The following is a 25,123-nucleotide window of genomic DNA, read 5'->3' on the forward strand; positions in this document are numbered from 1 at the left end:
CTATATTAGAAATTGCTGAGTAGTTGTGGGCAGTGGGATGCTCACCAACAGCTTAGATAGTGAATTAACAGTTTGAAATTCTGAACGTGTATGAACATTGTCAAAATGACTTTGTGTTGTTGAAGCTGTGTTTTGTTTTTTTCCCATAGCTGACTACACAACACCCAAAAAGGACATAGTTTTTCTGTTGGACGGTTCAGATGGCACTAGGAATTCTTTCCCAGCAATGCGTGACTTTGTACAAAGGGTAGTGGAGAAATTAAACATAGAGGAAAACAGAGACCGAGTTTCTGTGGTGCAGTACAGTCGAGACCCAGAGGTCAATTTCTATTTAAATGCATACACAACGAAGGAAGACGTTTTAGACAGTGTGAGAGGTCTGAGACACAAAGGGGGGAGACCCCTCAACACAGGGGCAGCTCTCCAGTACGTCAAAGACAATGTCTTTACTGCCTCCTCTGGCAGCAGACGACTGGAGGGTGTGCCGCAAATATTGATTCTCCTAAGTGGGGGAAGGTCATATGACAATGTTGACGCAGCAGCATCCTCTCTGAAGGAAATTGGAGTCTTGACCTTCGGAATAGGATCGAGAGGCTCTGATAGCGGGGAATTGCAGAGAATTTCAAATGACCCCAAGTATGCTTTATCTGTGTCTGACTTTAGTGAGCTTCCAAATGTCCAAGAGCAGTTGCTGGCCTCCGTACACACGGTTGTAGTACCCATTGCTACAACGTCACCAACTGGTATGTGCATGACAAACATTTACGTGCTGTGCCTTTTCTGTCTATATTTGAAATTGCTGAGTAGTTGTGGGCAGTGGCATGCTCACCAACAGCTTAGATAGTGAATGAACAGTTTGAATTTCTGAACGTGTATGAACATTGTCAAAATGACTTTGTGTTGTTGAAGCTGTGTTTTGTTTTTTCCCATAGCTGACTACACAACACCAAAAAAGGACGTAGTTTTTCTGTTGGATGGTTCAGATGGCACTAGGAATTCTTTCCCAGCAATGCGTGACTTTGTACAAAGGGTAGTGGAGAAATTAAACATAGAGGAAAACAGAGACCGAGTTTCTGTGGTGCAGTACAGTCGAGACCCAGAGGTCAATTTCTATTTAAATGCCTACACAACGAAGGAAGACGTTTTAGACAGTGTGAGAGGTCTGAGACACAAAGGGGGGAGACCCCTCAACACAGGGGCAGCTCTCCAGTACGTCAAAGACAATGTATTTACTGCCTCCTCTGGCAGCAGACGACTGGAGGGTGTGCCGCAAATATTGATTCTCCTAAGTGGGGGAAGGTCATATGACAATGTTGACGCAGCAGCATCCTCTCTGAAGGAAATTGGAGTCTTGACCTTCGGAATAGGATCGAGAGGCTCTGATAGCGGGGAATTGCAGAGAATTTCAAATGACCCCAAGTATGCTTTATCTGTGTCTGACTTTAGTGAGCTTCCAAATGTCCAAGAGCAGTTGCTGGCCTCCGTACACACGGTTGTAGTACCCATTGCTACAATGTCACCAACTGGTATGTGCATGACAAACATTTACGTGCTGTGCCGTTTCTGTCTAGATTTGAAATCGTTAAGTAGTTGTGGGCTGTTGGACAATCACCAACAGCTTAGATAGTCAATGAACAGTGTGAAATTCTGAAGGTGTATGAACATTGTCAAAATGACAAAAGATTTTTGAATGTTAAAGAAATAGTTTTGTGTTAATGATGCTTTTTTCCCTTAGCTGATTACACCGTGCCCAGAAAGGACGTTGTTTTTCTGCTTGACGGTTCAGATGGCACTAGGAGTTCTTTCCCAGCAATGCGTGACTTTGTACAAAGAGTTGTGAAGAAATTAAACATAGCGGAAAACAGAGACCGAGTTTCTGTGGTGCAGTACAGTCGAGACCCAGAGGTCCTTTTCCATTTAAATGCATACACAACGAAGGAAGAGGTTTTAGACAGTGTAAGAGGTCTGAGACACAAAGGGGGGAGGCCCCTCAACACAGGGGCAGCTCTTCAACACGTCAAAGACAATGTCTTTACTGCCTCTTCTGGCAGCAGGCGACTGGAGGGTGTGCCGCAAGTGCTGATTTTGCTTAGCGGGGGAAGGTCATATGACAATGTTGATGCAGCAGCATCCTCTCTGAAAGAAATTGGAGTCTTGACCTTCGGAATAGGATCGAGGGGCTCTGATAGCGGGGAATTGCAGAGAATTTCAAATGACCCCAAGTATGCTATATCTGTGTCTGACTTTAGTGAGCTTCCAAATGTCCAAGAGCAGTTGCTGGCCTCCGTACACACGGTTGCAATACCCATTGCTACAACGTCATCAACTGTTACCGGTATGTGCATTGCAAAAAATTTCGCTCTGTGGCTTTTTGTCTATATTTGAAATTGCTGAGTAGTTGTGGGCATTGGGATGCTCACCAACAGCTTAGATAGTGAATGAACAGTTTGAAATTCTGAACGTGTATGAACATTGTCAAAATGACTTTGTGTTGTTGAAGCTGTGTTTTGTTTTTTCCCATAGCTGACTACACAACACCCAAAAAGGACGTAGTTTTTCTGTTGGACGGTTCAGATGGCACTAGGAATTCTTTCCCAGCAATGCGTGACTTTGTACAAACGGTAGTGGAGAAATTAAACATAGAGGAAAACAGAGACAGAGTTTCTGTGGTGCAGTACAGTCAAGACCCAGAGGTCAATTTCTATTTAAATGCATACACAACGAAGGAAGACGTTTTGGACAGTGTGAGAGGTCTGAGACACAAAGGGGGGAGACCCCTCAACACAGGGGCAGCTCTCCAGTACGTCAAAGACAATGTATTTACTGCCTCCTCTGGCAGCAGACGACTGGAGGGTGTGCCGCAAATATTGATTCTCCTAAGTGGGGGAAGGTCATATGACAATGTTGACGGAGCAGCATCCTCTCTGAAGGAAATTGGAGTCTTGACCTTCGGAATAGGATCGAGAGGCTCTGATAGCGGGGAATTGCAGAGAATTTCAAATGACCCCAAGTATGCTTTATCTGTGTCTGACTTTAGTGAGCTTCCAAATGTCCAAGAGCAGTTGCTGGCCTCCGTACACACGGTTGTAGTACCCATTGCTACAACGTCACCAACTGGTATGTGCATGACAAACATTTACGTGCTGTGCCTTTTCTGTCTATATTTGAAATTGCTGAGTAGTTGTGGGCAGTGGCATGCTCACCAACAGCTTAGATAGTGAATGAACAGTTTGAATTTCTGAACGTGTATGAACATTGTCAAAATGACTTTGTGTTGTTGAAGCTGTGTTTTGTTTTTTCCCATAGCTGACTACACAACACCCAAAAAGGACGTAGTTTTTCTGTTGGACGGTTCAGATGGCACTAGAAATTCTTTCCCAGCAATGCGTGACTTTGTACAAAGGGTAGTGGAGAAATTAAACATAGAGGAAAACAGAGACCGAGTTTCTGTGGTGCAGTACAGTCGAGACCCAGAGGTCAATTTCTATTTAAATGCATACACAACGAAGGAAGACGTTTTAGACAGTGTGAGAGGTCTGAGACACAAAGGGGGGAGACCCCTCAACACAGGGGCAGCTCTCCAGTATGTCAAAGACAATGTCTTTACTGCCTCCTCTGGCAGCAGACGACTGGAGGGTGTGCCGCAAATATTGATTCTCCTAAGTGGGGGAAGGTCATATGACAATGTTGACGCAGCAGCATCCTCTCTGAAGGAAATTGGAGTCTTGACCTTCGGAATAGGATCGAGAGGCTCTGATAGCGGGGAATTGCAGAGAATTTCAAATGATCCCAAGTATGCTTTATCTGTGTCTGACTTTAGTGAGCTTCCAAATGTCCAAGAGCAGTTGCTGGCCTCCGTACTCACGGTTGTAGTACCCATTGCTACAACGTCACCAACTGGTATGTGCTTGACAAACATTTACGTGCTGTGCCTTTTCTGTCTATATTAGAAATTGCTGAGTAGTTGTGGGCAGTGGGATGCTCACCAACAGCTTAGATAGTGAATTAACAGTTTGAAATTCTGAACGTGTATGAACATTGTCAAAATGACTTTGTGTTGTTGAAGCTGTGTTTTGTTTTTTCCCATAGCTGACTACACAACACCCAAAAAGGACGTAGTTTTTCTGTTGGACGGTTCAGATGGCACTAGGAATTCTTTCCCAGCAATGCGTGACTTTGTACAAAGGGTAGTGGAGAAATTAAACATAGAGGAAAACAGAGACCGAGTTTCTGTGGTGCAGTATAGTCGAGACCCAGAGGTCCATTTCCACTTAAATGCCTACACAACGAAGGAAGACATTTTAGACAGTGTGAGAGGTCTGAGACACAAAGGAGGGAGGCCCCTCAACACAGGGGCAGCTCTCCAGTACGTCAAAGACAATGTATTTACTGCCTCCTCTGGCAGCAGACGACTGGAGGGTGTGCCGCAAATATTGATTCTCCTAAGTGGGGGAAGGTCATATGACAATGTTGACGCAGCAGCATCCTCTCTGAAGGAAATTGGAGTCTTGACCTTCGGAATAGGATCGAGAGGCTCTGATAGCGGGGAATTGCAGAGAATTTCAAATGACCCCAAGTATGCTTTATCTGTGTCTGACTTTAGTGAGCTTCCAAATGTCCAAGAGCAGTTGCTGGCCTCCGTACACACGGTTGTAGTACCCATTGCTACAACGTCACCAACTGGTATGTGCATGACAAACATTTACGTGCTGTGCCTTTTCTGTCTATATTTGAAATTGCTGAGTAGTTGTGGGCAGTGGCATGCTCACCAACAGCTTAGATAGTGAATGAACAGTTTGAAATTCTGAACGTGTATGAACATTGTCAAAATGACTTTGTGTTGTTGAAGCTGTGTTTTTTTTTTTTTTCCCATAGCTGACTACACAACACCCAAAAAGGACGTAGTTTTTCTGTTGGATGGTTCAGATGGCACTAGGAATTCTTTCCCAGCAATGCGTGACTTTGTACAAAGGGTAGTGGAGAAATTAAACATAGAGGAAAACAGAGACCGAGTTTCTGTGGTGCAGTACAGTCGAGACCCAGAGGTCAATTTCTATTTAAATGCATACACAACGAAGGAAGACGTTTTAGACAGTGTGAGAGGTCTGAGACACAAAGGGGGGAGACCCCTCAACACAGGGGCAGCTCTCCAGTACGTCAAAGACAATGTATTTACTGCCTCCTCTGGCAGCAGACGACTGGAGGGTGTGCCGCAAATATTGATTCTCCTAAGTGGGGGAAGGTCATATGACAATGTTGACGCAGCAGCATCCTCTCTGAAGGAAATTGGAGTCTTGACCTTCGGAATAGGATCGAGAGGCTCTGATAGCGGGGAATTGCAGAGAATTTCAAATGACCCCAAGTATGCTTTATCTGTGTCTGACTTTAGTGAGCTTCCAAATGTCCAAGAGCAGTTGCTGGCCTCCGTACACACGGTTGTAGTACCCATTGCTACAACGTCACCAACTGGTATGTGCATGACAAACATTTACGTGCTGTGCCGTTTCTGTCTAGATTTGAAATCGTTAAGTAGTTGTGGGCTGTTGGACAATCACCAACAGCTTAGATAGTCAATGAACAGTGTGAAATTCTGAAGGTGTATGAACATTGTCAAAATGACAAAAGATTTTTGAATGTTAAAGAAATAGCTTTGTGTTAATGATGCTTTTTTCCCTTAGCTGATTACACCGTGCCCAGAAAGGACGTTGTTTTTCTGCTTGACGGTTCAGATGGCACTAGGAGTTCTTTCCCAGCAATGCGTGACTTTGTACAAAGAGTTGTGAAGAAATTAAACATAGCGGAAAACAGAGACCGAGTTTCTGTGGTGCAGTACAGTCGAGACCCAGAGGTCCTTTTCCATTTAAATGCATACACAACGAAGGAAGAGGTTTTAGACAGTGTAAGAGGTCTGAGACACAAAGGGGGGAGGCCCCTCAACACAGGGGCAGCTCTTCAACACGTCAAAGACAATGTCTTTACTGCCTCTTCTGGCAGCAGACGACTGGAGGGTGTGCCGCAAGTGCTGATTTTGCTTAGCGGGGGAAGGTCATATGACAATGTTGATGCAGCAGCATCCTCTCTGAAGGAAATTGGAGTCTTGACCTTCGGAATAGGATCGAGGGGCTCTGATAGCGGGGAATTGCAGAGAATTTCAAATGACCCCAAGTATGCTATATCTGTGTCTGACTTTAGTGAGCTTCCAAATGTCCAAGAGCAGTTGCTGGCCTCCGTACACACGGTTGCAATACCCATTGCTACAACGTCATCAACTGTTACCGGTATGTGCATTGCAAAAAATTTCGCTTTGTGGCTTTTTGTCTATATTTGAAATTGCTGAGTAGTTGTGGGCATTGGGATGCTCACCAACAGCTAAGATAGTGAATGAACAGTTTGAAATTCTGAACGTGTATGAACATTGTCAAAATGACTTTGTGTTGTTGAAGCTGTGTTTTGTTTTTTCCCATAGCTGACTACACAACACCCAAAAAGGACGTAGTTTTTCTGTTGGACGGTTCAGATGGCACTAGGAATTCTTTCCCCGCAATGCGTGACTTTGTACAAACGGTAGTGGAGAAATTAAACATAGAGGAAAACAGAGACAGAGTTTCTGTGGTGCAGTACAGTCAAGACCCAGAGGTCAATTTCTATTTAAATGCATACACAACGAAGGAAGACGTTTTGGACAGTGTGAGAGGTCTGAGACACAAAGGGGGGAGACCCCTCAACACAGGGGCAGCTCTCCAGTATGTCAAAGACAATGTATTTACTGCCTCCTCTGGCAGCAGACGACTGGAGGGTGTGCCGCAAATATTGATTCTCCTAAGTGGGGGAAGGTCATATGACAATGTTGACGGAGCAGCATCCTCTCTGAAGGAAATTGGAGTCTTGACCTTCGGAATAGGATCGAGAGGCTCTGATAGCGGGGAATTGCAGAGAATTTCAAATGACCCCAAGTATGCTTTATCTGTGTCTGACTTTAGTGAGCTTCCAAATGTCCAAGAGCAGTTGCTGGCCTCCGTACACACGGTTGTAGTACCCATTGCTACAACGTCACCAACTGGTATGTGCATGACAAACATTTACGTGCTGTGCCTTTTCTGTCTATATTTGAAATTGCTGAGTAGTTGTGTGCAGTGGCATGCTCACCAACAGCTTAGATAGTGAATGAACAGTTTGAATTTCTGAACGTGTATGAACATTGTCAAAATGACTTTGTGTTGTTGAAGCTGTGTTTTGTTTTTTCCCATAGCTGACTACACAACACCCAAAAAGGACGTAGTTTTTCTGTTGGACGGTTCAGATGGCACTAGGAATTCTTTCCCAGCAATGCGTGACTTTGTACAAAGGGTAGTGGAGAAATTAAACATAGAGGAAAACAGAGACCGAGTTTCTGTGGTGCAGTACAGTCGAGACCCAGAGGTCCATTTCCACTTAAATGCCTACACAACGAAGGAAGACATTTTAGACAGTGTGAGAGGTCTGAGACACAAAGGAGGGAGGCCCCTCAACACAGGGGCAGCTCTCCAGTACGTCAAAGACAATGTATTTACTGCCTCCTCTGGCAGCAGACGACTGGAGGGTGTGCCGCAAATATTGATTCTCCTAAGTGGGGGAAGGTCATATGACAATGTTGACGCAGCAGCATCCTCTCTGAAGGAAATTGGAGTCTTGACCTTCGGAATAGGATCGAGAGGCTCTGATAGCGGGGAATTGCAGAGAATTTCAAATGACCCCAAGTATGCTTTATCTGTGTCTGACTTTAGTGAGCTTCCAAATGTCCAAGAGCAGTTGCTGGCCTCCGTACACACGGTTGTAGTACCCATTGCTACAACGTCACCAACTGGTATGTGCATGACAAACATTTACGTGCTGTGCCTTTTCTGTCTATATTTGAAATTGCTGAGTAGTTGTGGGCAGTGGCATGCTCACCAACAGCTTAGATAGTGAATGAACAGTTTGAATTTCTGAACGTGTATGAACATTGTCAAAATGACTTTGTGTTGTTGAAGCTGTGTTTTGTTTTTTCCCATAGCTGACTACACAACACCAAAAAAGGACGTAGTTTTTCTGTTGGATGGTTCAGATGGCACTAGGAATTCTTTCCCAGCAATGCGTGACTTTGTACAAAGGGTAGTGGAGAAATTAAACATAGAGGAAAACAGAGACCGAGTTTCTGTGGTGCAGTACAGTCGAGACCCAGAGGTCAATTTCTATTTAAATGCATACACAACGAAGGAAGACGTTTTAGACAGTGTGAGAGGTCTGAGACACAAAGGGGGGAGACCCCTCAACACAGGGGCAGCTCTCCAGTACGTCAAAGACAATGTATTTACTGCCTCCTCTGGCAGCAGACGACTGGAGGGTGTGCCGCAAATATTGATTCTCCTAAGTGGGGGAAGGTCATATGACAATGTTGACGCAGCAGCATCCTCTCTGAAGGAAATTGGAGTCTTGACCTTCGGAATAGGATCGAGAGGCTCTGATAGCGGGGAATTGCAGAGAATTTCAAATGACCCCAAGTATGCTTTATCTGTGTCTGACTTTAGTGAGCTTCCAAATGTCCAAGAGCAGTTGCTGGCCTCCGTACACACGGTTGTAGTACCCATTGCTACAACGTCACCAACTGGTATGTGCATGACAAACATTTACGTGCTGTGCCGTTTCTGTCTAGATTTTAAATCGTTAAGTAGTTGTGGGCTGTTGGACAATCACCAACAGCTTAGATAGTCAATGAACAGTGTGAAATTCTGAAGGTGTATGAACATTGTCAAAATGACAAAAGATTTTTGAATGTTAAAGAAATAGCTTTGTGTTAATGATGCTTTTTTCCCTTAGCTGATTACACCGTGCCCAGAAAGGACGTTGTTTTTCTGCTTGACGGTTCAGATGGCACTAGGAGTTCTTTCCCAGCAATGCGTGACTTTGTACAAAGAGTTGTGAAGAAATTAAACATAGCGGAAAACAGAGACCGAGTTTCTGTGGTGCAGTACAGTCGAGACCCAGAGGTCCTTTTCCATTTAAATGCATACACAACGAAGGAAGAGGTTTTAGACAGTGTAAGAGGTCTGAGACACAAAGGGGGGAGGCCCCTCAACACAGGGGCAGCTCTTCAACACGTCAAAGACAATGTCTTTACTGCCTCTTCTGGCAGCAGACGACTGGAGGGTGTGCCGCAAGTGCTGATTTTGCTTAGCGGGGGAAGGTCATATGACAATGTTGATGCAGCAGCATCCTCTCTGAAGGAAATTGGAGTCTTGACCTTCGGAATAGGATCGAGGGGCTCTGATAGCGGGGAATTGCAGAGAATTTCAAATGACCCCAAGTATGCTATATCTGTGTCTGACTTTAGTGAGCTTCCAAATGTCCAAGAGCAGTTGCTGGCCTCCGTACACACGGTTGCAATACCCATTGCTACAACGTCATCAACTGTTACCGGTATGTGCATTGCAAAAAATTTCGCTCTGTGGCTTTTTGTCTATATTTGAAATTGCTGAGTAGTTGTGGGCATTGGGATGCTCACCAACAGCTTAGATAGTGAATGAACAGTTTGAAATTCTGAACGTGTATAAACATTGTCAAAATGACTTTGTGTTGTTGAAGCTGTGTTTTGTTTTTTCCCATAGCTGACTACACAACACCCAAAAAGGACGTAGTTTTTCTGTTGGACGGTTCAGATGGCACTAGGAATTCTTTCCCAGCAATGCGTGACTTTGTACAAACGGTAGTGGAGAAATTAAACATAGAGGAAAACAGAGACAGAGTTTCTGTGGTGCAGTACAGTCAAGACCCAGAGGTCAATTTCTATTTAAATGCATACACAACGAAGGAAGACGTTTTGGACAGTGTGAGAGGTCTGAGACACAAAGGGGGGAGACCCCTCAACACAGGGGCAGCTCTCCAGTATGTCAAAGACAATGTATTTACTGCCTCCTCTGGCAGCAGACGACTGGAGGGTGTGCCGCAAATATTGATTCTCCTAAGTGGGGGAAGGTCATATGACAATGTTGACGGAGCAGCATCCTCTCTGAAGGAAATTGGAGTCTTGACCTTCGGAATAGGATCGAGAGGCTCTGATAGCGGGGAATTGCAGAGAATTTCAAATGACCCCAAGTATGCTTTATCTGTGTCTGACTTTAGTGAGCTTCCAAATGTCCAAGAGCAGTTGCTGGCCTCCGTACACACGGTTGTAGTACCCATTGCTACAACGTCACCAACTGGTATGTGCATGACAAACATTTACGTGCTGTGCCTTTTCTGTCTATATTTGAAATTGCTGAGTAGTTGTGTGCAGTGGCATGCTCACCAACAGCTTAGATAGTGAATGAACAGTTTGAATTTCTGAACGTGTATGAACATTGTCAAAATGACTTTGTGTTGTTGAAGCTGTGTTTTGTTTTTTCCCATAGCTGACTACACAACACCCAAAAAGGACGTAGTTTTTCTGTTGGACGGTTCAGATGGCACTAGGAATTCTTTCCCAGCAATGCGTGACTTTGTACAAAGGGTAGTGGAGAAATTAAACATAGAGGAAAACAGAGACCGAGTTTCTGTGGTGCAGTACAGTCGAGACCCAGAGGTCCATTTCCACTTAAATGCCTACACAACGAAGGAAGACATTTTAGACAGTGTGAGAGGTCTGAGACACAAAGGAGGGAGGCCCCTCAACACAGGGGCAGCTCTCCAGTACGTCAAAGACAATGTATTTACTGCCTCCTCTGGCAGCAGACGACTGGAGGGTGTGCCGCAAATATTGATTCTCCTAAGTGGGGGAAGGTCATATGACAATGTTGACGCAGCAGCATCCTCTCTGAAGGAAATTGGAGTCTTGACCTTCGGAATAGGATCGAGAGGCTCTGATAGCGGGGAATTGCAGAGAATTTCAAATGACCCCAAGTATGCTTTATCTGTGTCTGACTTTAGTGAGCTTCCAAATGTCCAAGAGCAGTTGCTGGCCTCCGTACACACGGTTGTAGTACCCATTGCTACAACGTCACCAACTGGTATGTGCATGACAAACATTTACGTGCTGTGCCGTTTCTGTCTAGATTTTAAATCGTTAAGTAGTTGTGGGCTGTTGGACAATCACCAACAGCTTAGATAGTCAATGAACAGTGTGAAATTCTGAAGGTGTATGAACATTGTCAAAATGACAAAAGATTTTTGAATGTTAAAGAAATAGCTTTGTGTTAATGATGCTTTTTTCCCTTAGCTGATTACACCGTGCCCAGAAAGGACGTTGTTTTTCTGCTTGACGGTTCAGATGGCACTAGGAGTTCTTTCCCAGCAATGCGTGACTTTGTACAAAGAGTTGTGAAGAAATTAAACATAGCGGAAAACAGAGACCGAGTTTCTGTGGTGCAGTACAGTCGAGACCCAGAGGTCCTTTTCCATTTAAATGCATACACAACGAAGGAAGAGGTTTTAGACAGTGTAAGAGGTCTGAGACACAAAGGGGGGAGGCCCCTCAACACAGGGGCAGCTCTTCAACACGTCAAAGACAATGTCTTTACTGCCTCTTCTGGCAGCAGACGACTGGAGGGTGTGCCGCAAGTGCTGATTTTGCTTAGCGGGGGAAGGTCATATGACAATGTTGATGCAGCAGCATCCTCTCTGAAGGAAATTGGAGTCTTGACCTTCGGAATAGGATCGAGGGGCTCTGATAGCGGGGAATTGCAGAGAATTTCAAATGACCCCAAGTATGCTATATCTGTGTCTGACTTTAGTGAGCTTCCAAATGTCCAAGAGCAGTTGCTGGCCTCCGTACACACGGTTGCAATACCCATTGCTACAACGTCATCAACTGTTACCGGTATGTGCATTGCAAAAAATTTCGCTCTGTGGCTTTTTGTCTATATTTGAAATTGCTGAGTAGTTGTGGGCATTGGGATGCTCACCAACAGCTTAGATAGTGAATGAACAGTTTGAAATTCTGAACGTGTATAAACATTGTCAAAATGACTTTGTGTTGTTGAAGCTGTGTTTTGTTTTTTCCCATAGCTGACTACACAACACCCAAAAAGGACGTAGTTTTTCTGTTGGACGGTTCAGATGGCACTAGGAATTCTTTCCCAGCAATGCGTGACTTTGTACAAACGGTAGTGGAGAAATTAAACATAGAGGAAAACAGAGACAGAGTTTCTGTGGTGCAGTACAGTCAAGACCCAGAGGTCAATTTCTATTTAAATGCATACACAACGAAGGAAGACGTTTTGGACAGTGTGAGAGGTCTGAGACACAAAGGGGGGAGACCCCTCAACACAGGGGCAGCTCTCCAGTACGTCAAAGACAATGTATTTACTGCCTCCTCTGGCAGCAGACGACTGGAGGGTGTGCCGCAAATATTGATTCTCCTAAGTGGGGGAAGGTCATATGACAATGTTGACGGAGCAGCATCCTCTCTGAAGGAAATTGGAGTCTTGACCTTCGGAATAGGATCGAGAGGCTCTGATAGCGGGGAATTGCAGAGAATTTCAAATGACCCCAAGTATGCTTTATCTGTGTCTGACTTTAGTGAGCTTCCAAATGTCCAAGAGCAGTTGCTGGCCTCCGTACACACGGTTGTAGTACCCATTGCTACAACGTCACCAACTGGTATGTGCATGACAAACATTTACGTGCTGTGCCTTTTCTGTCTATATTTGAAATTGCTGAGTAGTTGTGGGCAGTGGCATGCTCACCAACAGCTTAGATAGTGAATGAACAGTTTGAATTTCTGAACGTGTATGAACATTGTCAAAATGACTTTGTGTTGTTGAAGCTGTGTTTTGTTTTTTCCCATAGCTGACTACACAACACCCAAAAAGGACGTAGTTTTTCTGTTGGACGGTTCAGATGGCACTAGGAATTTTTTCCCAGCAATGCGTGACTTTGTACAAAGGGTAGTGGAGAAATTAAACATAGAGGAAAACAGAGACCGAGTTTCTGTGGTGCAGTACAGTCGAGACCCAGAGGTCAATTTCTATTTAAATGCATACACAACGAAGGAAGACGTTTTAGAAAGTGTGAGAGGTCTGAGACACAAAGGGGGGAGACCCCTCCACACAGGGGCAGCTCTCCAGTACGTCAAAGACAATGTATTTACTGCCCTCTCTGGCAGCAGACGACTGGAGGGTGTGCCGCAAATATTGATTCTCCTAAGTGGGGGAAGGTCATATGACAATGTTGACGCAGCAGCATCCTCTCTGAAGGAAATTGGAGTCTTGACCTTCGGAATAGGATCGAGGGGCTCTGATAGCGGGGAATTGCAGAGAATTTCAAATGACCCCAAGTATGCTTTATCTGTGTCTGACTTTAGTGAGCTTCCAAATGTCCAAGAGCAGTTGCTGGCCTCAGTACACACGGTTGCAGTACCCATTGCTACAACGTCACCAACTGGTATGTGCATGACAAACATTTACGTGCTGTGCCGTTTCTGTCTAGATTTGAAATCGTTAAGTAGTTGTGGGCTGTTGGACAATCACCAACAGCTTAGATAGTCAATGAACAGTGTGAAATTCTGAAGGTGTATGAACATTGTCAAAATGACAAAAGATTTTTGAATGTTAAAGAAATAGTTTTGTGTTAATGATGCTTTTTTCCCTTAGCTGATTACACCGTGCCCAGAAAGGACGTAGTTTTTCTGTTGGACGGTTCAGATGGCACTAGGAGTTCTTTCCCAGCAATGCGTGACTTTGTACAAAGAGTTGTGAAGAAATTAAACATAGCGGAAAACAGAGACCGAGTTTCTGTGGTGCAGTACAGTCGAGACCCAGAGGTCCTTTTCCATTTAAATGCATACACAACGAAGGAAGACGTTTTAGACAGTGTAAGAGGTCTGAGACACAAACGGGGGAGGCCCCTCAACACAGGGGCAGCTCTTCAACACGTCAAAGACAATGTCTTTACTGCCTCTTCTGGCAGCAGACGACTGGAGGGTGTGCCGCAAGTGCTGATTTTGCTTAGCGGGGGAAGGTCATATGACAATGTTGATGCAGCAGCATCCTCTCTGAAGGAAATTGGAGTCTTGACCTTCGGAATAGGATCGAGGGACTCTGATAGCGGGGAATTGCAGAGAATTTCAAATGACCCCAAGTATGCTATATCTGTGTCTGACTTTAGTGAGCTTCCAAATGTCCAAGAGCAGTTGCTGGCCTCCGTAGAGACGGTTGCAATACCAATTGTTACAACGTCACCAACTGTTACCGGTATGTGCATTGCAAAAAGTTTCGCTCTGTGGCTTTTTGTCTATATTTGAAATTGCTGAGTAGTTGTGGGCAGTGGGATGATCACCAACAGCTTAGATAGTGAATGAACAGTTTGAACTTCTGAAGGTGTATGAACATTGTCAAAATGACAAAAGATTTTTGAATGTTAAAGAAATAGCTTTGTGTTAATGATGCTTTTTTCCCTTAGCTGATTACACCGTGCCCAGAAAGGACGTTGTTTTTCTGCTTGACGGTTCAGATGGCACTAGGAGTTCTTTCCCAGCAATGCGTGACTTTGTGCAAAGAGTAATGGCGAAATTAAACATAGAGGAAAACAGAGACCGAGTTTCTGTGGTGCAGTACAGTCGAGACCCAGAGGTCCATTTCCATTTAAATGCATACACAACGAAGGAAGACGTTTTAGAAAGTGTGAGAGGTCTGAGACACAAAGGGGGGAGGCTCCTCAACACAGGGGCAGCTCTTCAACACGTCAAAGACAATGTCTTTACTGCCTCCTCTGGCAGCAGACGACTGGAGGGTGTTCCGCAAGTGCTGATTTTGCTTAGCGGGGGAAGGTCATATGACAATGTTGATGCAGCAGCCTCTTCTCTGAAGGAAATTGGAGTCTTGACCTTTGGAATAGGATCGAGGGGCTCTGATAGCGGGGAATTGCAGAGAATTTCAAATGACCCCAAGTATGCTATATCTGTGTCTGACTTTAGTGAGCTTCCAAATGTCCAAGAGAAGTTGCTGGCCTCCGTAGAGACGGTTGCAATACCCATTGCTACAACGTCATCAACTGTTACCGGTATGTGCATTGCAAAAATTTTCGCTCCGTGGCTTTTTGTCTATATTTGAAATTGCTGAGTAGTTGTGGGCAGTGGGATGCTCACCAACAGCTTAGATAGTGAATGAACAGTTTGAAATTCTGAACGTGTATGAACATTGTCAAAATGACTTTGTGTTGTTGAAGCTGTGTTTTGTTTTTTCCCATAGCTGACTACACCGCACCCAGAAAGGATGTAGTTTTTCTGTTGGACGGTTCAGATGGCACTAGGAATTCTTTCCCAGCAATGCGTGACCTTGTGCAAAAAGTAGTGGAGAATTTAAACATAGAGGAAAACAGAGACCAGGTTTCTGTGGTGCAGTACAGTGGAGTCCCAGAGGTCCATTTCTATTTAAATTCATACACAACGAAGGAAGATATTTTAGACAGTGTGAGAGGTCTGAGACACAAAGGGGGTAGGCCCCTCAACACAGGGGCAGCTCTTCAGCACGTTAAAGACAGTGTCTTTACCGTGTCTTCTGGCAGCAGACGACTGGAGGGTGTACCGCAAGTGCTGATTTTGCTTACCGCGGGAAGGTCATATGACAATGTTGATGCAGCAGCATCCTCTCTGAAAGAAATTGGAGTCTTGACCTTTGGGATAGGATTGAGGGGCTCTGATAGCAGAGAATTGAGGAGAATTTCAAATGACCCCAACTATGTTATATCCATATCCGACTTCAGGGAGCTTTCAAATGTCCAAGAGCAGCTGCTGGCCTTCGTACAGACGGATGCAGCACCCATCACTCCAACGTCACTGACATTTACTGGTATGTGCATGGCAGAACTAAACAAGACCCTTTAATTTATCTTGCTGGTTCATCTCCCTATTTTGTTGAGTGCAGCACAAACATTTTTGAATGTTAAGGTAATAGCTTTGTGTTAATGATGTTTTTACTTTAGCTGATTACACTGTGCCAAGAAAGGACGGCGTGTTTCTGCTTGATGGTTCAGATGGCACTAGGAATACGTTCACTATGTTCAAATGTTGTATCTATTAGATATATATATTTTGTGCAGCCTGATGTACATTAATAAAGTTTTTACAACAATCTGAACTAAACATGGGCTTTATGTTTGTTCAATTATTGTTCACATGCATGCTTTGAAGAACAACAGACGCTTTGAAATAGTTGTTTCTTTATTGTATATTTATTCTTATATTTCTTTACAATCTGACAGATTGTAAAGAAATATAAGCTGTACCTAATCGACCACACAAACACCCTTGAAAACACATCACAATATGTTGGAATCCACTCTAAAACATGTGTATAACAACGTCAGCATTGTAACATAAGGTTCTTGACATTGACACCATTTTTATTTTGTTAAAATCAACTCTGTTGATGCAGTTTTTCAGTATCTTCAATGTCAGTTGTTTTTTCTCACTGGACTTGCAGCTCATAATAAACCAAAGAATCATTCAGTATCAACCAGCACTCACACAATTTTACTGTTTTCCAAAAATACTAAATCCTAATGTTCTTCTAAAATAGGACAGTCCTTGTATGGGGCAGTTGTAGGCCTAATGGTTAGAAAATTGGGCTTGTAACCCCAAGGTCACCAGTTTGATTCTCACAAATGGCAAGAAGCAATTGAGGTGTACATGAGCAAGGCATCTTTCCACCAGTTGCTTTATGGGCACTGCAGTCAGTGGCAATCCAATTTTTTATATTAAATATTATTGATGTACTGTGCATGAAAATGTTTTTTCATGTATTAACTATTACAGTAGGTTAATGAGGTAATTATGTTTGTGTATCTCTCTTAAACATCTCATACATTGTGTTAGCCCTTGATGCTGCTGTTTTTGTTTTTTGTGTTTGAGTGTCTGTTTGTGCAGTTTTACAGATGGCCTTTCTGCAGTAAGTTGAATTTGATATTACAGTAAATCAGGTCTTTTTTACATTTATTTCAGCTGAATCTCAAGGACCCAAGAAGGACATTGTCTTTGTGGTCGATGGCTCTGATGATGTTGGCAGAGAGTTCCCAATTATCCAAGAGTTTATGCGCAAAGTCGTGGAGAATCTAAATATTGGTGAGAACAAGATCAGAGTCGGTGTGGTGCAGTATGCCGATAATCCATATGCAGACATATATCTTAACTCCCATAAGACCAAAGAAGGTGTTCTAAATGGCATCAAGGAACTCAGACAAAGAGGGGGGAGACAGCGCAACCTTGGTCGAGCCATAGATTTTGTTAGTCGGGAAGTTCTGACCTATGGACGTGGTGGAAGAAAACAGGAGGGAGTTCCACAATTCGTTGTAGTGATTTCAGGTGGAAAAGCAACAGACAATATAAGAACATCTGCAACAGCTCTGAAACAGTCAGGAATTGTCCCATTTGGAATAGGGACAAGGGAAGTTGGCTCTCAGGAATTGCAGGTTATCTCTTATGTTCCCAGATTTGCTTTTTCAGTTGATGACTTGCCTGGTCTTTATACCGTTCAGGACACACTTCTCACTACTCTGACTGAACTATCTAGTGACGAGTTAGCCAGGCTACGCCCTGTTTATCCTACAGTACCAGGTAATTACAATCATCTAATAATTTTTTTTTATATGCTAGAAAAATGTATATATTAAGATTATAATTCATCCATCTTATCGTTGATTGTACTGTATTTTTTATAAATTTTGACACAGTTGCTCTGTGGTTAAAGGAGCATTTCACCCATAGAAACATTAATCTTTATTGAAAGTGTGTCATATTTGTAGTCAAAATGTAACATACATTTAGAATTTGGTGCCTATTTGACCGAGAAAAGGGGTGTTTGTAGTCTCACCCCCTCAACAAAGATATTAGACTTCCTTCTTTCAATGATGCAAAATGATGATTTTTACATCATTGAAAGAAGGAAGTGCAACACTGAAATCTGTATTTCTCCTGTCTCAGCGGCAACTGAGGAAATTATGCATGACCATCCAAAAACATGACTGGGGTTCTTACGATACAAAGCTTAATGCAAATGGGTGAAGTGTCCCTTTAACTATGGTTAACGCAAGTATTAAAAAAGTGTTTATAGTTCACAAGTTTGTTAAGGTAATTCCCACAGCATATTTAGAGTTACAGGTCCAGGAATTTTCAATTGTTGAAGCTACTCAGATGGTGCATTTTATAGTATTGATAATGCAGTTTACGGCAACCCATTTAAAATGTTGTTTATTCCACTATTTGTGAATGTTTCTTTTGTTACATTTTTGCCTCTAATTGTCATCCCATTTTCAACACAGAGGTTGAAATTCCACCAGTGCGTCCTGGAGATAAGAGGGATGTTGTGTTCCTGATTGATGGCACAACAAACAGGCGCAGTGAATTCCCTCTAATAAGAGACATGGTTCAGCAAGTGGTGGAAAAATTAGATGTGGGTCTGAACAATGTGAGGGTCTCAGTTGTGCAGTATAGTGATGATCCAAAGCTAGAGTTTCTCTTAAATCAGCACTCCTCCAAGGAAGAAGTTCGCCAGGCATTACGAGCAATGAGACACAAAGGTGGAAATCAGCTTAATACTGGACAAGCTCTGGAATTTGTCTCGAGGAACATCTTTCAAAGATCTGCTGGTAGTCGTTTAGAGGATGGTGTTCCCCAGTTTCTCATCCTGGTGACCGGAGGAAAGTCAAGTGATGATGTATCTGGTCCTGCCAGACAGCTGAAGTTAAGTCGTGTTGCCCCCTTGGCAGTTGGAGGATATACTGCCGATGCAGAGGAACTAAAACAAATTTCATTCCATCCAGAACTAGCTTTCACAATCAGAAACTTCAATGAGCTTTCTAGAGTAGAGCAACAGCTTTTGAACAAAGTCAGAACCATGACAAGTAAAGAAATTTCTGAACCCCCTCTACCTGCAGGTATCTTAATTTATATTTATAATTATAGAATTACAATTTTTAAATTCTCATTATTACTTCAAAATATTAAACGTTAGCAGAACATTTTATTTCAAACATTAATATCATGTCATGCATATGCAAAGACAAATAAATAGAATTAATTTTATTCTGTTATTTCTCATCAATTCCAGACCTCAGTCTTGGTAAAAAGGACATAATATTCCTCATTGATGGCTCTGACAGTGTTGGACCAGATGGTGTTGCTCACATTCGTGACTTCATCATCAAAGTGGTGGAAAGGCTTAATGTGCATCCTGACCAAGTTCGTGTGGCTTTGGTACAGTATGCACAAAATCCTAAAACTGAATTCTCTTTGATCTCTCACAACAACAAGCAGTCCGTTCTTTCTGCAGTCAAGAGATTACGTCAAATGGGTGGACGTGGCAGCGACCTGGCTGCGGCTATAAATTATGTGATTAACAATGAGCTCAAACCTTCTGCTGGGGTACGCCTAGCAGAGGCTTCCCAGCATTTGGTGGTGCTCACTGGTGGAAGGTCTACCTCTGATGTATCTAGATTTGGTGATCTTCTCAAAAACCAACGGGTCAACTGTATAGGTATTGGATCTCAGAATGCAGATCAAGGACAATTGAGACAGATTACAACAACCACTGATGACGTCCTGCAGGTGGATATTTTACCAAATCTTTCAAACCTACAGAGCCCGTTAATAGCCAGACTTAATGGTTCGATTGCAGCGGTGCCTACCATAGGTATGTGGAGCATTAATGTTAAAGGATGCTATTCTGTTAGCCATATATAAAAATTTAAAAGGCTATATCAAAATGTTTTAATCCTATTTATCTCATATTCCCTAGGTCCGTACTTCCCAGACCTGCCAAAGTCTAAGGCTGCTGACATTGTCTTTTTGATTGATGGTTCAATGAATCTTGGCAAGGCTAATTTCAAAGAGGTCATGGAATTTGTTAGCGGTTTAATTGATACCTTTTGGATGGAGAGAGACAACATTCGAATTGGTCTTGCACATTATGCTGCAGATGTGACAGATGTCTTCTACCTAAATACCTACAAAAATAAGGATGACATCGTAAGCGCCATAACCCGAACAGATTACAAGGGAGGTCGAGAAATTAGAACAGGCAATGCCATCCGCCACGTTCAGCGAGAACACTTTGTCAAAGAAAAAGGCAGCCGGAAAGATGAGGGCATTCCACAGATTCTGATGGTCATCAATGGTGGACGGTCAAAGGATGATGGTCAGTCAGCAGCACTAGCTCTTAAAGGCACTGGTGTGCGCATCTATGCTGTTGGTATAGGTGACATTGAAGACGAGCTCAATAATCTGGCCAGTGAGACAACTACAGTTGCCCGAGCCAGCACTTACCAAGAACTATCTGAGCTGACTGAGCTGATTTTGCAAGCATTTGATGATGAATTGAAAGGAGTGAAACTCTGTGTTACAGCACCGGAAGGTGAAAGAGGTTTGCCTTTATTTATTATAGCTTTTGTTGTATTTTCTTCTTAAAGAAAATAGTGATTCATAGTTAATATTCTTACATATTTCTGTACCCTGGCAGAATGCAAGTTGGAGGTTCTTTTGGGATTTGATGTGGCTTCACAGAATATCTTTGCCGCTCAAAGATCATTAGAGTCTAAGATGACTGCAATTATCCAGCGCATTAGCCAGATGCAATCTGTAAGCTGCAGTTCTGGCCAGGTACCCACAGTACAATTGGGCATACATGCAATGGACTCTGCCTCAGAACCTACTCATCTGGACTTTACTGATAAATACACAGAGCTTATTGAGACCTTTAAGGCCCTCCACAACCGTGGACCTTTTGTTATGAATGCAGCCACAATCAAAGGTTATATTGACAGATTCAAGGGTCGGCCTACAGACAGTGTCAGGGTACGTTTTCCTTCTCATTCAGAAAAAAAAATTCACATCAAAATCTAACTATCAACATACGTATACCCGTTGCATACCATCTCTATGTAATGTATTTAGAAAATTTTTGTTAAAATAATTTTGTGTTTTTTCACTCATAAAGGTTGTAATCCATTTGACTGATGGATTAGATGCCCAGTATAACATTCTGAAAGAGCGAATTGAACAGATGCGTGTAGCTGGTAAGTAAAATCATGATTAAAACATGAAAATGCCTTTTTACTCTACAATTAAAATGTGGCTTTACTTTATTTCTTATTTTTTCCACTGATGTTTTTGCAATGTTTGTTTACTTTAACACTTCACAAAATATGACATCTCACATGATTTTATTCGCTTTTTAAGGTATTAAGGGTTTCATACTTGTTGGTCTGGAGAGAGTTCAACGCTTTGAAGATGCAACTCTTTTGGAATTTGGCCGTGGCTTCAGGAACACACGACCTCTGCGTGTCAACCTCATGGACCTGGATTATGAGCTACTGGAAGAACTGGTAAAACTGTACAAACTTTCTTAGTCAATTACACAACTGTAAACAAAAAGGATGACCTTCCACATGGCCAAAAAGAGACATATATGTTGGTAAATGGTAATCTTTGTTTTGTTTGTTTTGTAAAGGACAACATTGCTGAGAGGGAATGCTGTTCTGTTCCATGCAAGTGTACTGGTCAAAGAGGGGACAGAGGAGTGGTTGGACCTGCTGGACCAAAGGTAAAATTTATTTTACATACTGTAGTAGAAATTTTGCATCTAAAGTCAATGCTGATCCATCTTTATGTTTGATTGTTTATAGGGTATGCCTGGTGGTCAGGGCTTCAGTGGACATCCTGGTGATGAAGGTGGACCAGTGAGTATCAATTATTTACAGTGAAACATAAAAAAATGTTTTTAAAAACTTAAATAAAAGCTTTTTAAAACCCTTCCAAAGTATTCTGGCTGTGACCCTTTTATGTTTTCGCCGTAAATGCTTGTATAATACAGTTTCTGTGCATGTGGTGTTTAAATAGAGAGAAATGTTAATTATTACATCAGTTTTCTTTAGAAAAGTAGTATGCCCCAACTACTGTTCCTACAGTAAATGCAGAAGAGCTACAACAGCAAATATGTGCTGATTAAATGTTTATATACACTCAAATGTTTTCTTCTACAGGGAGAGAGAGGTCCACCTGGTGTAAATGGAACTCAAGGCTTCCAAGGATGTCCAGGCCAAAGAGGCGTTAAGGTAAATGAATTAAATTACTATGTTAAAGGAAATGCTTACCAAATAATAATAGATTGTTTAATTAATGATTTGTGTTTGTTTCACTTTTTATTTAGGGATCTAGGGGATACAATGGTGAAAAGGTATAATCTACAGATAAAATATTAAAATCATTTAATAGAAATTTATCATTGCATTAGTATTATGACCATACTATTTTATACATTTCAGCACATTTCAGAATAAGTTGGAAGTGATAACTGTGTATTTTTTTTAGGGTGAAACTGGAGACATTGGTTTAGATGGAATCAATGGAGAGGAGGTCAGCTATCTCACAAATATGTTTAATGCTACAGACACGCAAAGTAGTTACCTGGCTTTCCTTGGTTTGTGCCTGCTTATAATCTGCTTAAAATTATTTTAGGGAACAAGTGGAGTTGCTGGACCTCCAGGAGACAGAGGAAACCCTGGACAAAGGGTAACGTGTTTGCTTCATAAAGGAGTAGTTGATAATAAAAATCATAATGTAATGCATTTATTAACATCCCTTTTAAATATTTTTAGGGACCTAAAGGAGCCAAAGGCCATGCAGGAGATATTGGTCAGACTGGGATCCATGGTGATCCAGTAAGTGTTACGTTATTAGTCACATTTTATGTCAAGATTACTCATGAATTTGAGTAGCTCCTATATAGAGTGAGTCTGCTTTCAATGATTAATGTGTTTTGTTGTATAGGGAACACCAGGAAGAGATAACACCCAGAGGGGACCAAAAGGGGATCCAGGCGATGCTGGCCCAGCGGTACTTTTTCATGCCAATGTGGCATTTTTGTAAAAAGCATTTGATCAGGACAAGCACCAAAATGTATTTAGCTGAATTCATAATTTTGCTCTGAAGGTCTCTTAAAGGTCATCTAGTTTCTATTATTAGTCATTTCGAGAAAAGATTGTTGTCTGGATATAATCAAGCCCCATGGTCTTGAGTGTGATTAGTAGTTACAAAACATTTTGTAGTCTGTCATATGTGCATTTGTGCTGTTGTAAATATGCACAGTGATGTGTTTTTGGACCTCATTGCTGAGTTTTATCTCTAGGGAGAAGCAGGGGTGGATGGAAATAAAGGAGATCCTGGTGAACCAGGCAGGCGGGTATGTGTGTTTTAACTCTTTCACCTACAGTAGTAACAACATTACAGCTAATTTATTATATTCATCTCTTAAAGATCAGTCAAATGTCTTTGACCCCAAAAAACTAAACAAATTAAAACTGCTTAAAGTGGATTTAAAACAATACATTATAATTTGGGCATCTATAGAAATACATGATTATCAGCTTAATTTAATACATTTAATTAAAAGATTTGATGACAGACCACTTTGTCCATATTTTTTACTTTACTTATACCAGTGTCTTATAATGTTCTGTTTATAATTTATATCTATCTTCTTTCTCTGTCGATAAAGGGCTCTGATGGTAGAAGGGGGTCTCCTGGTCAACCTGTAAGTAGACATTTTTTTAAATCCTGCTGTTTATGCCATTTATCCTCATATATTGTTTAAACATTGTTTACCACTCTACCACATAGAGATCCTTAAAAAACAATGTTGAATTCATAATGTAGTTTAACCTGAGTTTATTTATGGCTCTATTTCATCTTTAGGGTGCTGCTGGAAAGCCTGGTGCTGATGGTTTAGCAGGAGAACCAGGAATTGGAGGATCTCGGGTAAATTCATTTTCTGCATTTGTGGAAAAGAGAAATCAAAATGAATTAACATAAAAAACAAAGGTTGTCTTGTGCTGGTGTTGTAATATAAAATGTGACTCTGCGTGTGAAAACCCAGCCAAAGTCATTTCTGTTTGAATGTACCGTTTTCAACATAAAACCATCCTATATAATGTAAAGAACATTATTTGATTATATAACCTTGATATCTTTATCATAATGACTGACTAAAACCATGCTAAAGCTTTGAAATTAAAGTAAAATCAGTGACTTTTATGCTCCTAATTTATTAATTTAGTTTGGATTTCACAGGCAGAGACTCAAATGTATCACGTTGTAAGAGATTGCTTCTACCTATACTTGTACTTATTATAGGGTCCTGCTGGACCAATTGGAACACCTGGTGCTAGGGGAGAGGATGGAAACCCCGGTCCAAGGGTAAGAGAAGTTGTTCAAGCATGTTTGTTTGTTTGCTTCCTCTTCTACTCAAAAATATGATTGTTTAAAACATAACAAAACCTGATGGGTAAAAACAAAAGTAAACTATATAAGTGAAAATGTTCTTCTCTTAGTTGACAAAAGGATAGAAAATGTATTAGAAAGCTATTCATCTAATTGTACATTTTTAGGGCCCAGGGGGACTGCCAGGATCTGCTGGAGAAAAGGGCAGAAGAGGTGCTCTCGGCCGTAAGGTACTGGATGTCTTCAGCCACATGTACCAAATCCTTGTATTGGCACTTACAGTACTCCACTTACCACTGGCGGGCTTAAGCCAAATTTTAAATAAGAACATCTCAGTGTCAACCTAAAGCAAAGCTTTTGGGGAGTTTGTATTTGTATAATTCAGACAGAGGAAATTAACTCGCATTTTTCTTTAAATGTAAGAGTGTAAAAAAGTTAAGCTCTCTTTTAGCTGTTAAATTTCATTTTGTTAGTACTTTTCTCTCTGTGAAACCTTTTATGACCCTTTATATCTAGCTCAAAACTGTATGTTTTATCTGAAGGGTGAACCAGGGGAGCCAGGACCTAAAGGTGTTGTGGGACCCCTAGGACCCCGTGGGGAGCCTGTAAGTGATGAGTCACATCCTGCACCGGTTAAACTAAATACATTTCATACATTTAAATTCTTAACAAAATGCAGATTGCTGTACATTCTAAACAAAATCAACATTTTAAGATGAAACGTATTTTTAATTATTTTATCTGGTCAATTTCACTATTAAACAATTCAATAAAAAATTCTAATGAGAGTAAAATCATCACTGAGGATTTCATGTTTTACAGGGTGATGATGGACGTGATGGGTTTGGTATACCTGGTCCAAAAGGAAGAAAGGTGAGCTTTCTTATTAAGAAAAAAAGTACATAGGAGATACATTGCAATGTT

At 41.9% G+C, this 25,123-nt stretch overlaps 4 protein-coding genes across 4 annotated transcripts in view; all 4 read left to right on the forward strand.

Moving 5' to 3' along the window:
• The window catches only part of LOC135733123 (uncharacterized), a 64,960-nt gene that overhangs the window by 27,570 nt on the left and 12,267 nt on the right, over positions 1-25,123 (forward strand). The window contains exons 16-46 of the mRNA XM_073812017.1: positions 3,307-3,900; positions 4,090-4,683; positions 4,876-5,469; positions 5,679-6,278; positions 6,467-7,060; positions 12,781-13,374; positions 13,584-14,183; positions 14,392-14,991; positions 15,180-15,779; positions 16,931-17,542; positions 18,247-18,861; positions 19,035-19,616; positions 19,722-20,345; positions 20,442-20,776; positions 20,919-20,997; positions 21,161-21,306; positions 21,432-21,524; positions 21,607-21,660; positions 21,964-22,035; positions 22,131-22,157; positions 22,292-22,336; positions 22,439-22,492; positions 22,579-22,641; positions 22,751-22,816; positions 23,109-23,162; positions 23,478-23,513; positions 23,675-23,737; positions 24,113-24,175; positions 24,367-24,429; positions 24,742-24,804; positions 25,022-25,072. Of these exons, the coding sequence (XP_073668118.1) occupies positions 3,307-3,900; positions 4,090-4,683; positions 4,876-5,469; positions 5,679-6,278; positions 6,467-7,060; positions 12,781-13,374; positions 13,584-14,183; positions 14,392-14,991; positions 15,180-15,779; positions 16,931-17,542; positions 18,247-18,861; positions 19,035-19,616; positions 19,722-20,345; positions 20,442-20,776; positions 20,919-20,997; positions 21,161-21,306; positions 21,432-21,524; positions 21,607-21,660; positions 21,964-22,035; positions 22,131-22,157; positions 22,292-22,336; positions 22,439-22,492; positions 22,579-22,641; positions 22,751-22,816; positions 23,109-23,162; positions 23,478-23,513; positions 23,675-23,737; positions 24,113-24,175; positions 24,367-24,429; positions 24,742-24,804; positions 25,022-25,072 (9,230 nt within the window). The remainder of the gene's footprint in view (positions 1-3,306; positions 3,901-4,089; positions 4,684-4,875; positions 5,470-5,678; positions 6,279-6,466; positions 7,061-12,780; positions 13,375-13,583; positions 14,184-14,391; positions 14,992-15,179; positions 15,780-16,930; positions 17,543-18,246; positions 18,862-19,034; positions 19,617-19,721; positions 20,346-20,441; positions 20,777-20,918; positions 20,998-21,160; positions 21,307-21,431; positions 21,525-21,606; positions 21,661-21,963; positions 22,036-22,130; positions 22,158-22,291; positions 22,337-22,438; positions 22,493-22,578; positions 22,642-22,750; positions 22,817-23,108; positions 23,163-23,477; positions 23,514-23,674; positions 23,738-24,112; positions 24,176-24,366; positions 24,430-24,741; positions 24,805-25,021; positions 25,073-25,123) is intronic.
• Positions 24-3,420, forward strand: LOC135733191 (collagen alpha-3(VI) chain-like). The gene is made up of 4 exons (XM_065251542.2): positions 24-743; positions 933-1,526; positions 1,736-2,335; positions 2,524-3,420. Exons 1-4 carry the CDS (start codon positions 227-229, stop codon positions 3,216-3,218), a joined length of 2,406 nt encoding a protein of 801 aa, XP_065107614.1. The 5' UTR covers positions 24-226; the 3' UTR covers positions 3,219-3,420.
• On the forward strand, positions 7,144-10,454 carry LOC135733190 (collagen alpha-3(VI) chain-like). Its single transcript, XM_073811918.1, has 4 exons — positions 7,144-7,843; positions 8,033-8,260; positions 9,064-9,435; positions 9,624-10,454. Exons 1-4 carry the CDS (start codon positions 7,327-7,329, stop codon positions 10,316-10,318), a joined length of 1,812 nt encoding a protein of 603 aa, XP_073668019.1. The 5' UTR covers positions 7,144-7,326; the 3' UTR covers positions 10,319-10,454.
• Positions 10,386-12,932, forward strand: LOC135733192 (collagen alpha-3(VI) chain-like). The gene is made up of 3 exons (XM_065251543.2): positions 10,386-11,000; positions 11,210-11,809; positions 11,998-12,932. The coding sequence occupies exons 1-3, from the start codon at positions 10,484-10,486 to the stop codon at positions 12,690-12,692; spliced, it is 1,812 nt and encodes a 603-aa protein (XP_065107615.1). The 5' UTR covers positions 10,386-10,483; the 3' UTR covers positions 12,693-12,932.

This window comes from Paramisgurnus dabryanus, chromosome 15 (assembly GCF_030506205.2).
Source record: "Paramisgurnus dabryanus chromosome 15, PD_genome_1.1, whole genome shotgun sequence".
NCBI classification, from domain to species: domain Eukaryota; kingdom Metazoa; phylum Chordata; class Actinopteri; order Cypriniformes; family Cobitidae; genus Paramisgurnus; species Paramisgurnus dabryanus.

Excerpts from the sequence above, each read along its gene's own strand:
- LOC135733191 (XM_065251542.2), top strand. The coding sequence starts at position 227 with ATGCGTGACTTTGTACAAAGGGTAGTGGAGAAATTAAACATAGAGGAA. Across the intron at positions 744-932 it reads TGCTACAACGTCACCAACTG|CTGACTACACAACACCAAAA; the intron begins GTATGTGCATGA and ends TTTTTCCCATAG. Across the intron at positions 1,527-1,735 it reads TGCTACAATGTCACCAACTG|CTGATTACACCGTGCCCAGA; the intron begins GTATGTGCATGA and ends TTTTTCCCTTAG.
- LOC135733190 (XM_073811918.1), top strand. The coding sequence starts at position 7,327 with ATGCGTGACTTTGTACAAAGGGTAGTGGAGAAATTAAACATAGAGGAA. Across the intron at positions 7,844-8,032 it reads TGCTACAACGTCACCAACTG|CTGACTACACAACACCAAAA; the intron begins GTATGTGCATGA and ends TTTTTCCCATAG. Across the intron at positions 8,261-9,063 it reads CGTTTTAGACAGTGTGAGAG|GTCTGAGACACAAAGGGGGG; the intron begins GTCTGAGACACA and ends ACAGTGTAAGAG.
- LOC135733192 (XM_065251543.2), top strand. The coding sequence starts at position 10,484 with ATGCGTGACTTTGTACAAAGGGTAGTGGAGAAATTAAACATAGAGGAA. Across the intron at positions 11,001-11,209 it reads TGCTACAACGTCACCAACTG|CTGATTACACCGTGCCCAGA; the intron begins GTATGTGCATGA and ends TTTTTCCCTTAG. Across the intron at positions 11,810-11,997 it reads AACGTCATCAACTGTTACCG|CTGACTACACAACACCCAAA; the intron begins GTATGTGCATTG and ends TTTTTCCCATAG.